This window comes from Melanotaenia boesemani, chromosome 13 (assembly GCF_017639745.1).
Source record: "Melanotaenia boesemani isolate fMelBoe1 chromosome 13, fMelBoe1.pri, whole genome shotgun sequence".
NCBI lineage: Eukaryota > Metazoa > Chordata > Actinopteri > Atheriniformes > Melanotaeniidae > Melanotaenia > Melanotaenia boesemani.
This window is the reverse complement of record NC_055694.1, coordinates 15,572,670-15,586,691: the sequence shown is the minus strand read 5'-3', so window position 1 is coordinate 15,586,691 and position 14,022 is coordinate 15,572,670. Positions and strand designations below refer to the sequence as shown.

The following is a 14,022-nucleotide window of genomic DNA, read 5'->3' as shown; positions in this document are numbered from 1 at the left end:
GTTTGAATTGCCTATAGACATTTTCTGGGTATCATTTGCACATTAAACGGCAGCACGTTATGCAACAAATTTAAGCACTTTATTCAAATGAGCAAAGCACACATTTCCCTGAATCACAAGGGCTGAAAAAAGATGTCACAACCGTCTCTTTCCTTGTATTCCAATGTGTGTGAGTTTAACTGAATGGAAAAAATTAATTAGATGGTTGAAACACACACATCTAATCATATTGCATGTCTGATAATGGGCTACTTGCATGCCATAAAGTAATCCAAAAGTTGATCTTTGGTTACTTTATATTGACTCTTGTAAGGGCAACAACGTCCACTGATGATTGTATTCGTAAAAAAACAAAAACAATTATACAAACAAAAAGAAGATAAAGTATAGATTATCTACATCAAGCTTGAAACAGATAGGTAACACACATTTAAAGTATTTGTGAAGATATTTAAACAAATATTCAAAGTTTAATTTATTTAAGAACAGAAATTACATGAGGACAAGGTTGGAATATATATCCAGTTTGAACTATGTCACAGCTAAATTTAACATTTTTCGTAGAACACTACTTTATAAAACTATGAGAACATTACAGTATATCCCACTAAGACATAAATCGCCATGTTTTCTCTGTCATTGTTTTTCATCTGGAAAATGTAGGTGGCTGACAAAGTCAAGAAAGGTGAATGTCTACCAGGAATCAAAGAAGGGACTTCCCAGCCCAAGTTCCTAGCACCCAGCCCCTGACTCAACCGCTGCCACAGCATGCCAAAGAGCACCCTGTTATTACTGTGACCACAGTGGTTTTAAATTTGGACACAGTTCCCAGGTCAACACCCACGTTCCCAGTTTCTGTTTGTTTGCTTCAATTAGTCTTTGACATCTCTGCTTTCCAGTCTTCCTGAACCTCTCAGGCCTGTTATGGTCTATTTCTCATGCACCTCAGCAGTAAAAGTAGCTAAACTAAAATAAAAAAAGACAGAACAGACACACTGGTTAAAAAACTGCCCAGATTTGACTCACTCAGACTAAAATTCTCCTATTCTCTTGTTAAATTTAACCTGAAACCAGTGGTTTTCCATGGCTGTCTGTTCCTTGTTCTCTGCCTATGTGTGTCTATGTGTGATGGCTCATTGGGATTAAATGTGTTCATTAAAGATGGAAGAATTGTGGTATCTTTAGTTTTGTTTTACCATCCAGATAGCTTTATCAGATGCAAGTGGAAAAAGACATTTTGTTACCAAACTAAAGACCAGCTATGCCAAGCATAGTGTGTACATTGGGTTGTGGTAGAAAAAAGGGAATGGTTATAGAGTCAGCTTCTGGGAAATTAAAAAAATACAGAGCAAAGCATTCCTTATACTTATTTACTATTAACCAACAGTACTTTGACCTAAAAAGCAAAAAAAAAAAAAAAATTAAATCAATAAAAAGTATTATACTTATTTTTTCATTGCTAACTTTTACCATCCAAATAAGCAAATAAGAACAGTATAATGAATTGAGAATAGTTACATATCAAGTTATTTTAAATTTACTGGATGGCGTTCATTTGCATCATTCACCCTTGCAGTATCTTTCATGATCATCACTCTACTCGAATAAAAGCAAATGAGGAACTTGAATATGCAGCATCATTCTTCTGAATGTCTCAACAAGGCTTGTGCTTATCTCTAGATGTACAGATTATGATAAAGTTTTGCAAGAACAACATTGCATTTCTGGATTATTTTCCGATAGCCTTAATTCCTCCACCCCTTTATTTACTTTTTATACACATAATTATACAAAGAGTAGGTGAAAAAAATTCAGTGAATAAAATTCTGCAGGACACTGTTCTCACTTCTCTATTACATAAGGGTGTGTAAGTGTTGTTTCACTGTGTGTGTGTGTGCGTGTGTGTGTGTGTGTGTGTGTGTGTACATATATACATGTGATTAAAATTTGGGTTTGCATTGAATGCGAAGGGTGGCTGGTAATACAGATGCAAAGAAGGAAGGCAGGGAAAGGAGGATGTTGCTTGGCGGAAGCTCTGCTTAATGCTGATAAAAGGAGCACTTGGTTCTAAGGAAGGGAACTGCTAACTGCTGTGCTTGCTGGCTTCAGTGGAAAGACGGAGCAGCAAATGTTTTCACGCTACTATCTATCTATGTTATTGATTTATTTATTTATTTTTAAGAAATGCCTTAAAACATATCAACACATTTGCTGCACTTAGAAAGACACTGTTAGCCTCTTGAAAGGTCTCCCACACATCCTGCTTCAAAGATTTGGTAAAGCGGTCAAATAGAGTTTCCTTCACAGTGTATATTTAGTATTTACAACTTAGTCCAAATAAATCTTCAGCAGTAGTTCCTGTTTTAGGTTTAGCATAAAATTTATCATCCACCATACTGTAAAGTTTAAAATCACGTTCTGCTGTTTCTTTCAGTGTGTTGATTCATCATTCAGCTTTCACTAATCACCCACTCTGCCAGTGATTATTACTGTGATTATTTTCAAACATATCATCTAAAATGTAAGTTTGACTTAGAGGATGAGATGGCATGACAGTGACCTCTGAGGCTCTTTGAACTTATAAGTATGAAAAAATGTAAGGCATCAAACCTCTTCCTCTTCAGTCAAGGCCATTTTGAAATCTTAGTGGCTGAATTGTGTAAACACGATGTAGCCTCGTATTGCAACATTTAATGGTTTCCTGTTATGAGTGTGCACCAAATAAGTTTGTATCTCTCCTATGTTATGCAGATGAATAATAACTGTAGAAAATTTTATTTCCAGTATTATCTGAAACTCAAGACCAAAAATATATAACAGTAAGGCCAAGCAATGATGTAATTTATAGACTGAGATAGAGGGAAATCCCCACCAGCCTAGGTTTCCAAATGTTTCCCAGAAGTGGGAACTAAGATAATTGGAGTTGGTTAAATGTAGGAGGATCCTGAAAAAAAAGATGCTGATGAGTACAAGCATGCTAAAAGGGCTTGTAAAATGAAACACTTCTGGTTCACATGCAGTCCTACAAATAATGACAACCATCATACGTAATTTAACGTAATGTGCTGTGGGTTTTAAAAATTCAATAAATGAACTTTAAAACCAACCTCTTGGTAGGCGTTTGCAAGCCTCGTTCAAAGGTAATTTCATTTGTTGGTGTACATCTACACTGATATTAGATCTAGAAAGGGATTAGTGCATTTTCCTACACTGCTACAGAAGATAACCTAGCTGAAGAATTTTCGTTTTTGGAGAACATTTTCTCTTTACCAGAGCATAATTTTAAAGTTGCAGTTTTTCCCGCTGAATGAATACATTATTCAATATTATACATTATTGACACACAATTTTCACCCGGAAATCAAGTATGCTGTTCAGAACTGACTCGTGCCCAGCACTAAAGTGATCTTTGTACTATACGGACAACGTAGGGGACTACGTCAGCCAATAGGGAAAAGCCTCATTAACTGTACGTATTACGTATGCTTCTGTTAGCCGGATAGCTGGTTTGCTAACAAGAGAGAAGATGATGGATTCTCCCATACTGGTAATGTTAGCAAATGGATTTACTTGCCACATTATAATATCGCTAAATCGCCTGGTTGGTCTAGATAAATATATCTCGAAACGAGACTAAATTTAGATATTTATCGACCTACCAAGTTAACTTGACAGGAAGCTAACCAATGCAAGGGTTGGCTAATCAGTTAGCCTCCACGAATTTAGCCTCGTATGTGTTTTTGTTGCTGATGTGGAAGTATAATGTCTGCCTTAGGACTTGGCGAAAAATAAGTAATAATTTTACATTTGGTTTTCATATATTTTATGACAGTGGACGGATTTGCTTTCTCTTCTTGTATCCACGTTAGGGCCTACACTGCTACCCTATCTTAGGTTTTATTGATTAAAATTTCGATTGTGACCTAATCTTGTGAAGGCTAAATGTATTGTTTTTACAGGAACCATCCTTGTACACTGTAAAAGCCGTTCTGATTCTGGATAACGATGGGGACAGGCTTTATGCCAAGGTATGATTTCTGGCACAGTCCTAATACTACAATCGCAATAAATTGTCTTCAACCTTTTTAACTAGCACACACCAACCTATTACAGGACATCAAAGCATGGTGTGACATGCTCCAATTTTAACATAAACTTGGCAACTGTACAGTTACAGTAATAAGGATGGCTTGCCATTTGACTACATCCTTACAGAACAGCAGAAAAACGTAACAAAACAGTTTAAATGTAAATTCAAGCTGATATTTTTTTGTAAATCGGCTTGATTTTTTTAATTGCAGTGTGATTTGGTCAGTGCTAACAGCTCTACTTTATCATAAAAAATAACACTGTTGTATGAGGTTGTACTGTTTTAAAATGCCAACTAACTAGAATTAGTTTTGCTTAAAAAGATGAAATATGGATATCCACTTTTCTTTTTTTTTCTGTTTACACTTGATGTGTAAATAGCAGTAAATGCCTCTCTTGTTTTACTAATGCAAAGTACACCATGTGATCTTTAGTTTAAAATGTCAGCAGCAAAATATGTGAAACACCATCTTTCACAGTGCTTTGTGCCTGTACTTTGACGATGTTTTGAGCTATTGAAAGATGAACCAAACGTTTATTTTGAGGTTGTACCCATGTGTTAATTAACGTTATAAGGAGCATTATTAGTATATAAAATTTTTAATGACTGGGAAATATAAAGATTATGTAACATTTACAATGCACTATGTTATTAAATACAAAAGTTTTTCAACAGAATCTGCTGACATAGTATTGTATCATTTAACGTTGTATTTGTAAATTATTAAACCTCTTTAAGGAAAAAGATTATCAAACATGAACTCTTTTTAATGTAAATGTATTTTCAGTATTATGATGACACATACCCAACAGTGAAGGAGCAGAAGGCGTTTGAGAAGAACATATTCAACAAGACACACAGGACGGACAGTAAGTTATTTTTCCCATATTAAAGAAAGTTAATTAGCCTAAATACGTGTCTAGTAATATTCATAGTTCTTGTGTATTTCTTTTCCTTGTTACCTTCCCTTAGGTGAGATAGCATTACTGGAGGGCCTCACTGTTGTGTACAAGAGCAATATAGACCTCTTCTTTTATGTGATTGGAAGTTCACATGAAAATGAGGTAACTCAATTTAATTTCAATTGTTTTTTTTTTTTTTTTTTTTTTTATTGAAGCATTATTTTGTCACAGTTGAAACTCAAGTGTTAATATGCAACATTTAGCATAATTCTCTGTGCAAAAATGTTTTCAGTCTTGGAGGAGCAAACAGTAGCTTTTAGACTTTGCTTTCCCACAGTACAATGAAACAGACTAAATCAGTGGTCCCCGTCTTCCTCTTTATGTAAGGCTTGAAAAATGTCAGAATCTTCATAAATTAGGGTAAAGTTGTTAATAAAATGAAGTTGTTTTTGGTGGATTATGTCCACAGTTGTGACAAGGCACTCATATGCCAAAAATCACTTCTTTAGCTTAAAAAATTAATAATTTGAATCTTATAAAAAAAAAAAAAATTCTAAATGAAAGGCTTGGAAACTGTCAGAATCTTGATAAATAAGGAGGATAAAGTGGTTTTTATACACACACACACACATATAAAATATAAGGAATTCCCGGTGTTGCGTTAACATACTGGACAGCTGTTGTTCCGTCTGCTTGAGTAACTTTCCAGTTGAAATGTTTTTTCTTCGGCTTGGATTTAGGGAAATAAATTTCTAAATAAGTGCCACTCACAGTCCAGTGAGATTTATATATATCATGTATATGTATTTATTTATTTATTTTGTTTTGTCCTCCCCAACAGCTTATGCTCATGGCTGTTCTTAATTGCCTTTTTGATTCCCTCAGTCAGATGTTGAGGTAGGTTTTGGGGGCAATTTTTTTTATTTATTTATATATATATATTTTTACCAGACTTAAGCAATTTAAAATAAGAAAAATAATCATCCTGGCATCCAGAAAATTAACCTTGAGCGCTATATATTTTATAATTACAGAAAAAATGTTGAGAGGAGGGCCTTACTGGAGAACATGGAGGGACTCTTCTTGGCTGTGGATGAAATTGTAGATGGAGGGTAAGTAAGAATTTAGCATATATATATAGATATATATATATATATCTATATATATATGTGTGTGTGTGTGCGTGTGTCCACACACTGCACACATATATGTGTGTGTGTGCATGTGTATTATTTCATAAAAGTATCATTGATTTATTTTTATCATTTATTTTTTTTCCATTGCCTTCACAGGGTGATCTTAGAGAGTGACCCACAGCAAGTTGTGCATCGTGTGGCTCTCAGAGTATGTCTCTCTCGTCTTCTCTCAGAAATCCTTTGTTCAGTTTGATGTGGCCAGTGTGACAGTGTGGTTATAATGTTCTTGTTTTTCCAGGGTGATGATGTGCCTTTGACAGAGCAGACAGTTACCCAGGTGAGAAAAACATCCTTACCTTGATCATCTTTCTACCATATAAAGTTTATAAGATCCATTAGTTTATTGACTGTTAAGTAATTACTTGAGAGCCTGAAAACACAAAGGTGCTGTTGTTGCGTCATTCTCCTCTTCTACTTTGGTACCTGCCTCTAGGCCATCATATTTGGCATTGTATTATATGCACATTGATTCTTGATTACTAATTATTCATTGGTAAGGTGGTGAGTAGTCAATGGTGGTTCCTATCTTTAAACTTCTATGTGAACCTGTCTGAGTGTGAGCGCTTCTTGATTAATGTTGTCATTTAAGAGGTCTGAGACTGGCTACCGCCATTCCTCTAGCCATGATTAATGGCTGTACCCAGTCCTCATGCTTTATGGTTATGATTCAGCTTTCATTCAGTGAATTAAGAGGATTAATTAGGCTTTCAGTTATTTCTCTCATTTTACTGTGTCATCATATTTGTGAAGTGTTTTAGCAAGTATTTGCAACTTCTTTTGTCTTAGTTACACTTGACCCCATCACTCATGTCACATGTTTTTCCACTTAGTTGTGTTTAATGGTTAAAAGGATTCATATGATTCTATCTCATACATAGGTTCTTCAGTCGGCCAAAGAACAGATCAAGTGGTCACTTCTTCGATAGTCACGCTACACCAGTCAACAAGTGAGCAGCTGTTAAGTACAGACAAAATGGCACTGGTCCTTGTACTCCTTCTCCAACTTCATCTTCTTTAATCAAAGCTGGGAGGAGAAAAATGGCTGATCCAGTCACACTTTGGGACTTTTGCTTGACAGTTTCACTTTTCATTTTATACTCAGTCTTTCATTGTATGATCAAAATAAGGATAAAATACATTCCAGTAACGAATCTCCTGTTTTGGTTTGTTGATTTATTTGGAGACTAAACAAACGGTCTTTTTATTAAAGCAGAGTATCTGAAACACCAGTTTACACATTAAAATCCGTGACAACATTCCATGTATGTCCTATAACGAGAATTACAATCTTTACAGCAATACCCTTTCAACTCCTCTGGATCACTAAAAAATAAAGTCATTTTAAATGTACACGTCTTACACTATTTTTGTATTAGGTTCTTAGATCAAACTCTATACTTTTTTATTCCTGTCATGAGTCCTAAAAAGTTTGGACTCCCATGTGGTATTGGAATGATTTTTTTTTTTTATCATTTTATATGTAGCTGGGTTTAAAGAGTCAATGTTCTTATTTAAGGTCTGATTTGTGCATCCTTTGTTCTCCAAAACCTCACAATGGATGGATACTCGTGCAAGTGCTCCATCTCCTGGCGTTGATAGGAAAGTGCATGGCTGAATTAAATTAATTGCAGAAGAGAGGCGAGGTGATTTTAGCGATGGCCAAGAGCTGACATGGTTGTAGTTTCTTTTTTCTGGAGAGACTGTATTCATATCTTTCTTTTGAGATCTGATATGTACATAATTGATTTTATATTTATTATTATGCACTCCAGCAGTCAAACAGTTACTTCATAGTCATTTGAATCCAAAAGCAGGGCTTCCCTTCAGAGGGGACAAAAAATGTCTCCATCACATTGATTATTGATGTGTGTTAGTTTAGAATGCTGAGTCTGCATATGCTGCCATTCTGATTTCTTGAAGATATTCTTTTTCAGAGGTTTGTGTTGGCTATGAAACAGCCATGCATAATTCAAAACACATAAGATGGTGCATCTCCTTTTTTTCTCACTCATGGCAGTGCTTTCTCTTATTTTTATGTATCCAATCAAACAGGTAGTAAAAAAGAAAAGAAAAAAAAGGTTTTCCAAATATTTCTAAATACTAGTCTTTTGGTAATAAATCTGTGGAATGTAAAAGAACCCTCAGATAAAACCGACTTTAAAAACATATATTTTAATAAAGCAAAATGGGTGATGTTCAAAATTCATGAAACTGCTGATTACTCTCATATCTAATTGGATAACCAAGACAAGCATATTAGTTACAGTTATATCCATTTTATGGTTGCTCACAGAAGTGGGTGTGTGAATTTAAATGCAAATATAACTGCTGAATTGCATTTATATTTTGTCCCTTCTGGTTGAAAAATATAAGTCATATAAAGGCAGTAAAATAGCTAATTTATTTAATGTGTAAGTCTACTTGGATTTTGTTAATTGTTTTTAAGTAATTTCTTTAATTTATCAAAAAGTAAATCGTATCCATTTTTTTTCCACTCTGACATGTTTGTTGACTTGTGTTAAGCACCTACTTATAACCATTTCTCAAAATGATTATTATAAATATTTTTTTAAGCCCTAGAGCTGCATAATTTGGCTCAAGACAAAAGTGACAAAGGGAAAGTGAATTCTCTTTGTATAGATATGTTTGATGCGTTGCTATACTCAGACCCTGTGCTACAGGCGGGCCCCAGTGGCCAATGCCCACCCATCCAGTCTTTTCATTTTAATTTATAATTTTCATTTATAATTATTTAACAGTTTTTTTTTATAGTGGGGCGAGATTATCAAAAGTAAAATACGTTCCGAGATGTGCTGTTTTGCACTGAGAAAACTTATCTCGAGATATTTGAAAGTTATCTGTGTTTGTACATCTGTGTGCGTGTAATCCTCAAATCCCGCGATAGCTTAAAGAACATAGGAAGTTCTTTAAGTTATCGCGATATGTGGCGCAAAGTCAATAACTATATTCAGTGAAGTAGTAGCAGAGGACATAAGAAAGTGATCCAATGATAACGTGAACAAAGTAACATGTGTCAGGTGTCACAGCAACAACCAACCACTTCCAGCAGTTTGGATGATTCCAGCAATGTGACGAGACATAGCAAGACAGCAACCATAGCAACCACAGGTGCTTGTGTCTTGTCTTCTCTTCATCTGAAGTGTCGTCTGCAGCTGGATAAAACGCAGTCCGACTCATCTTTACTAATGAAGTGGCAATTACATGTTTAGCATATCTGGTTTTTGTCAGCTGCAGATGTTTCCTGATGTTTTACAGAGTTGAAGTTGCACAAAATGAATCAGGATCAGTTTGGTTGAGCTCTAGTTGCTTTTCTCTAAGACTAACTTATGTAAACTTTTGCAGGTTAGTAACTTACAGGGTGTTCCACCATGGTTCGCTTTTGGCTGGGATGTGGAAGTTTGTTGAGTGGCTAGAGCATGATGAAAACATTTGTGTTATGCTGAGCGTTTAAATGTTGCAACATAACGTGAACGCTAGAGGCGCACATGCGAACAAGAGCATGAACACGAGGTCAGAGGTAAACACTGATAGTTTTGAAGAGGGCTTCTCGGATTTTGTTCGACAACTATCAGCATCTTTTTGATTTTTTCTTCCCGGCACGACTGTTTGTCACTGTTGGCAACAGATTTGCAAACCGTTAATTACGGAAATGCCCCGGAAATACAATGTGACTGGTCTTGTCACTACTATTCATAAATTATACCTTTTCTGTGAGGCAGAAGGTGAAACTCTAATGCATTTACTTCTTGAATGTGAGACATCCAAAATATTCTTCACACTTCTCAATAGTCACCTCTTTCGCCACCTGAACCTGGCCTACTCCTTTAAACTAAAATATAGTTTTAATATAAAAACTCCCAAAATAAAGCCATTGAACATGTGGTTATTTTTTCATATATCTTGCAAAATTCTTCATTCATAAACATCTAAAGCAATAACCCGTATTGTTTCCCATATTCCTAATAGAAATAAACTCCCTCTTTAAACCTCTCAAACGTATTACTAATGATAAGAAATCGTCAGGCTTTTAAACTTTTATGAAAATGTTTTAATGCCTCAGAACTCTCTTCATAATTTTTGTTATGTCACATTTTCAGTCGTATCTTCTCTTGTCCCTTTTTGTTCCTAAAAATAGACTTGAATACATATCAATGCTGGTGTTTTATGTGTGTCTGTTTTAATTTCTTTATTTAATTATTTCGTTTTTTGTTATTTATTCATTATTTAGTTATTGTCTTATTGCTGATCATTTGTTATTTTCCGCAATTTGTGTTATCCTTTGTAAAACCAATAAAGTTTTGTTTATTAAAAAAAAAATAAATAAAATTGAGAGTACAAATGCTGTTTACTGCCCCTAGCGGTGGTCTCCAATATCGAGCGTCCTGGCTGCGTCGTGCTGCAGCAACAGACAGGCACGTTTGCGTACACAGCCAGTATATCCCCGCCCTGCCTGCAGAGTTAGCATGAATGAAAAGCTGATGATGCTACTTGATACGTGTTAACTACATAAAAAGCAAAGAAAGGGAAATATAATCATTATGTAATGGACTCCCTATTGTTACACCAGCTTTATGTTATCCCACTTTTTTGGTGGTATAATAAGGACAGCTTATGTCTAGGTGTGGTTTAATGAAAGCTGTGAATGAAGGTTAAAGAGGACAAGGCTAGCAGAAATAGACAGCAGTAAATGTAATTAGATTAAATCCCAGCAAGTACACAGCAGGGAAGAGAGGGTTAAAACAGATCCCACCCAAGATGCCTGTCCAGATGCTCACTTTTCATCTAGATAGCCCTGCAGCATCACTGTCAGCGCAGTGACTTGCTTTCATCCTCTAATTACAGTTGCACCATCATAAAAACCAGCCAGGTAATTTATATTAATTATACAGGAATGAGTATAACAGAAACGCCAGAGCCTGACATGCTGTACATAACATGCAGTAAAATTGTCAGACATGTGGGTTAGAGCCTTGTAATTGATCGATGCATACACTGAAATAGTCACTCTCTTTCTTGTGCGGGTGTGTATGTGTGAACTTTGTGAATTAGAGTCAATAAATTATCATCATCTGTAAGCTTACAGAGTCTTTATGTCATAGTCAGTGAGCCCCTGCACCCATCCAATAGCTTGTCCAACTAACAGACAACAACACAGGGAAAACAATGACAGCATGTTGGATCCAGCACAGTACCTATTAAAGAAAGAGCCATTATATTGTCTGAGCAGGGGCATAGGCCAAGACCCACATGATGTTTAATGACTAACTGTAATAAAATGTGCAAGGCTATTGTACAAACAAAGATGACTAACAATCATTTTAACTTGATATTTGGAAATGAGTAATCAAATTTGAAAGGAAATCAGCCCTCAAAAAAAAAAAAAAAAAAAAGACAAACTGCCATTAAATCAACAAAATCAATTAGTGTACTCACATGCAATCCCATTATAATTCTATTGCTGAGACTTTTTGAGGCTTTAATCATATTCCCAATATAATGTTCACATGAACATTCTTTGTTTCATGGTCATTAAAGTTTTTTTTTTTAATTTATTTATTTTTGTTGTTTCGTGAGTGAGTGTTAGTGTGGTAAACCATAACCTTTTCAACTACTCATATTATTTGCAGAGAATGTTAAGAAATCCGGATAAGTTTACATACTACTGTATCATGGTTTCTGTCAGATAGCATCAGCTAGCAAAGCCACATTTCCCAAACAAGGATAACACCCAATCCAGGTTCTTGAAAGCAGATGTTTACACCTGCAACACATAATGGTTGACACTTCAAAATCTCAAAAATAATCTGGATACTATGCACATGCAAATATTTCAGAAAAGGTTATTAGAAGTTGCTTGAAGCTGCATGTGCTTGTGTGTCTGTACATGCAGAGAGGAGAAGATATGCGCCCTGGCCTGCTCCCCTTGTCTCAGCAGCATTGTGGCAGCCTGACATGGTTTATGGCCCCAGTTGCCCTCTCCAGGCCTGTTTATGGATTCCCATAGAAAAGAGAATCATGGCCACTCCAAGGAAAGCCAGCCAAAAACAACACCTCCACCGTTGCACTCTTGCCTTCCTTCGCCATAACTCAGCTCACTATTTATGTGTCCAAAGTAGGAAAAATAAAAAGTTTTCATAGGAACGACATGAGATGATTTTAAATTCTGGTGATAATTTTTTTTGTAAACGTAAAATAAAAATGTCAGTACATGTGTTTAGTTTATTAGAAGTCATTACAAGTTGTTCAGAATTTGCAGGATTTCTTTCTCTTGTCTTTTCTGCGTTTCTCTGTACCAGAGCCTTCATCAGTTATTTCATGATGGCTGTAAGCTTTGTTAGGTTTGATAGAATAATGACAGCATGCCACCAAGGGATTTCTTAATCAAGGAAATATTCCACATGATGTGTTTTCCTTCTGCTGACTTTGCCACAGTTCTCTTGTGTGTAACTTGTTACTAAAATATGCTTTATAAGAGCTCTCTGGATGTGAAAACACCCAGGGCAGAGGTAAACTCCAACAAAATCATGGGCTTTTTCATGGCAGGCTATTCAACACAAAACCCCTAAGCAAAATTGTTGAAGTTTGCTGTGCTACAGGGGGCATTCCATCATCCTCTGAACTTACACAACTGGGGCACATCTGGCTGGTGGATGGGCTCAACCAGACTATATCCTACCCCCTCCACGTAAGCCTCACAGGCAGACTGCAATACTGAGGATATGCGACTGATGGTGCTGTGTCAAAACAATCAGAGGTTACTGCTGTTGTCAGTCAACACAACGTTTTGGTGTAACAATAACCATTAAAGATGGGTCGTTAGTCATTTCCACTGTAATCGGTCAACATCAGATAGACTACAGCCATGTTGTTTGTAAAGCTCCAACTGCATTTATTTTCATAAAAAAAATAAATAAAAATCCAATCCTTCCACCCTCTCCGCTGTTTACTGCAGACTGCGAGTATTTGTTTTTGTTCCATGGCTTTAAGAATGTCAAGAGAAAAAAAGAGCATGTTCTGTGCATGCCTCAAAACCCGCTAAGCATGTTCTCTCATCCACTCTTTCTCACTTTCTCCCCTCCCTCTCTGTGGATTCCCTAACCACACCACAACACCGTTAACAGACCGGCCCTGACAGATTTACAGCCATCGTCTCTCCATTGGCCGCCAGCATGACAGCCGAGATTTAATGCTGCCTTCTCATTGGCCCAAACATGACAGGTTAATTTATGGGTGCGCTGTGATTTGATGCCTCCTGCCTTTGAAGTGAGTTACTGCTCTGTCGCTTATAGGACACAGAAACGGTGTCAGGTTGCAATCGTAAAATCTTATCCCTGAAGGGAGGTGGCACTGGAGTATAATAGTCCCTACATCATGAGAGTGTCTCTTGCAAGCATAGAGGTAGAACAGAGAAAGGTGCCTAACTGCCAGCTGTCCACCCAAATGTGCTTACAACAAAACATTCTAATCAGGCTGAAGAGAGTAATTTGACTGTGCAGCAAAAAGAGAGGAAAATTGTGATGGTGATCCAGACTCATCTCATTCCTGCCTCGGTTTGGATGATTTTCAACCTTAACATGCATTTGTTAGAACCGTTTTCCCTTCATTCCCCCTCCCTCATGATCAGCTTCTTTTTTTTTTGCCTCTAGGGTCAGAAGATAAATAAATCAGTTTATTGCAAACCTGATCTGGAACAGCAAACTGCCAAAGTCACTTATCATCTACTACATCTGCTCACTGCAGCCTCAGTGTTTTGTGCATTGCCATCATCTATCTGAAGCCTATCTCTTCATCAGCCTGACAGTCTATCCTGACA

General features: G+C 36.3%; 1 protein-coding gene across 1 annotated transcript; it reads left to right on the top strand.

The window, feature by feature from the left end:
- The first annotated feature begins 3,420 nt into the window (after positions 1-3,420).
- copz1 (COPI coat complex subunit zeta 1) lies at positions 3,421-7,538 on the top strand. The gene is made up of 9 exons (XM_042004989.1): positions 3,421-3,547; positions 3,960-4,028; positions 4,878-4,959; positions 5,063-5,154; positions 5,834-5,889; positions 6,027-6,104; positions 6,285-6,336; positions 6,427-6,465; positions 7,067-7,538. The coding sequence occupies exons 1-9, from the start codon at positions 3,527-3,529 to the stop codon at positions 7,112-7,114; spliced, it is 537 nt and encodes a 178-aa protein (XP_041860923.1). The 5' UTR covers positions 3,421-3,526; the 3' UTR covers positions 7,115-7,538.
- The last annotated feature ends 6,484 nt before the right edge of the window (positions 7,539-14,022 follow it).

Bases quoted from the DNA above. Each gene is read 5' to 3' on its own strand.
- copz1 (XM_042004989.1), top strand. From the start codon at position 3,527: ATGATGGATTCTCCCATACTG. The intron at 3,548-3,959 runs GTAATGTTAGCA...TTGTTTTTACAG, and splicing joins TGATGGATTCTCCCATACTG to GAACCATCCTTGTACACTGT. The intron at 6,337-6,426 runs GTATGTCTCTCT...TTGTTTTTCCAG, and splicing joins TGCATCGTGTGGCTCTCAGA to GGTGATGATGTGCCTTTGAC.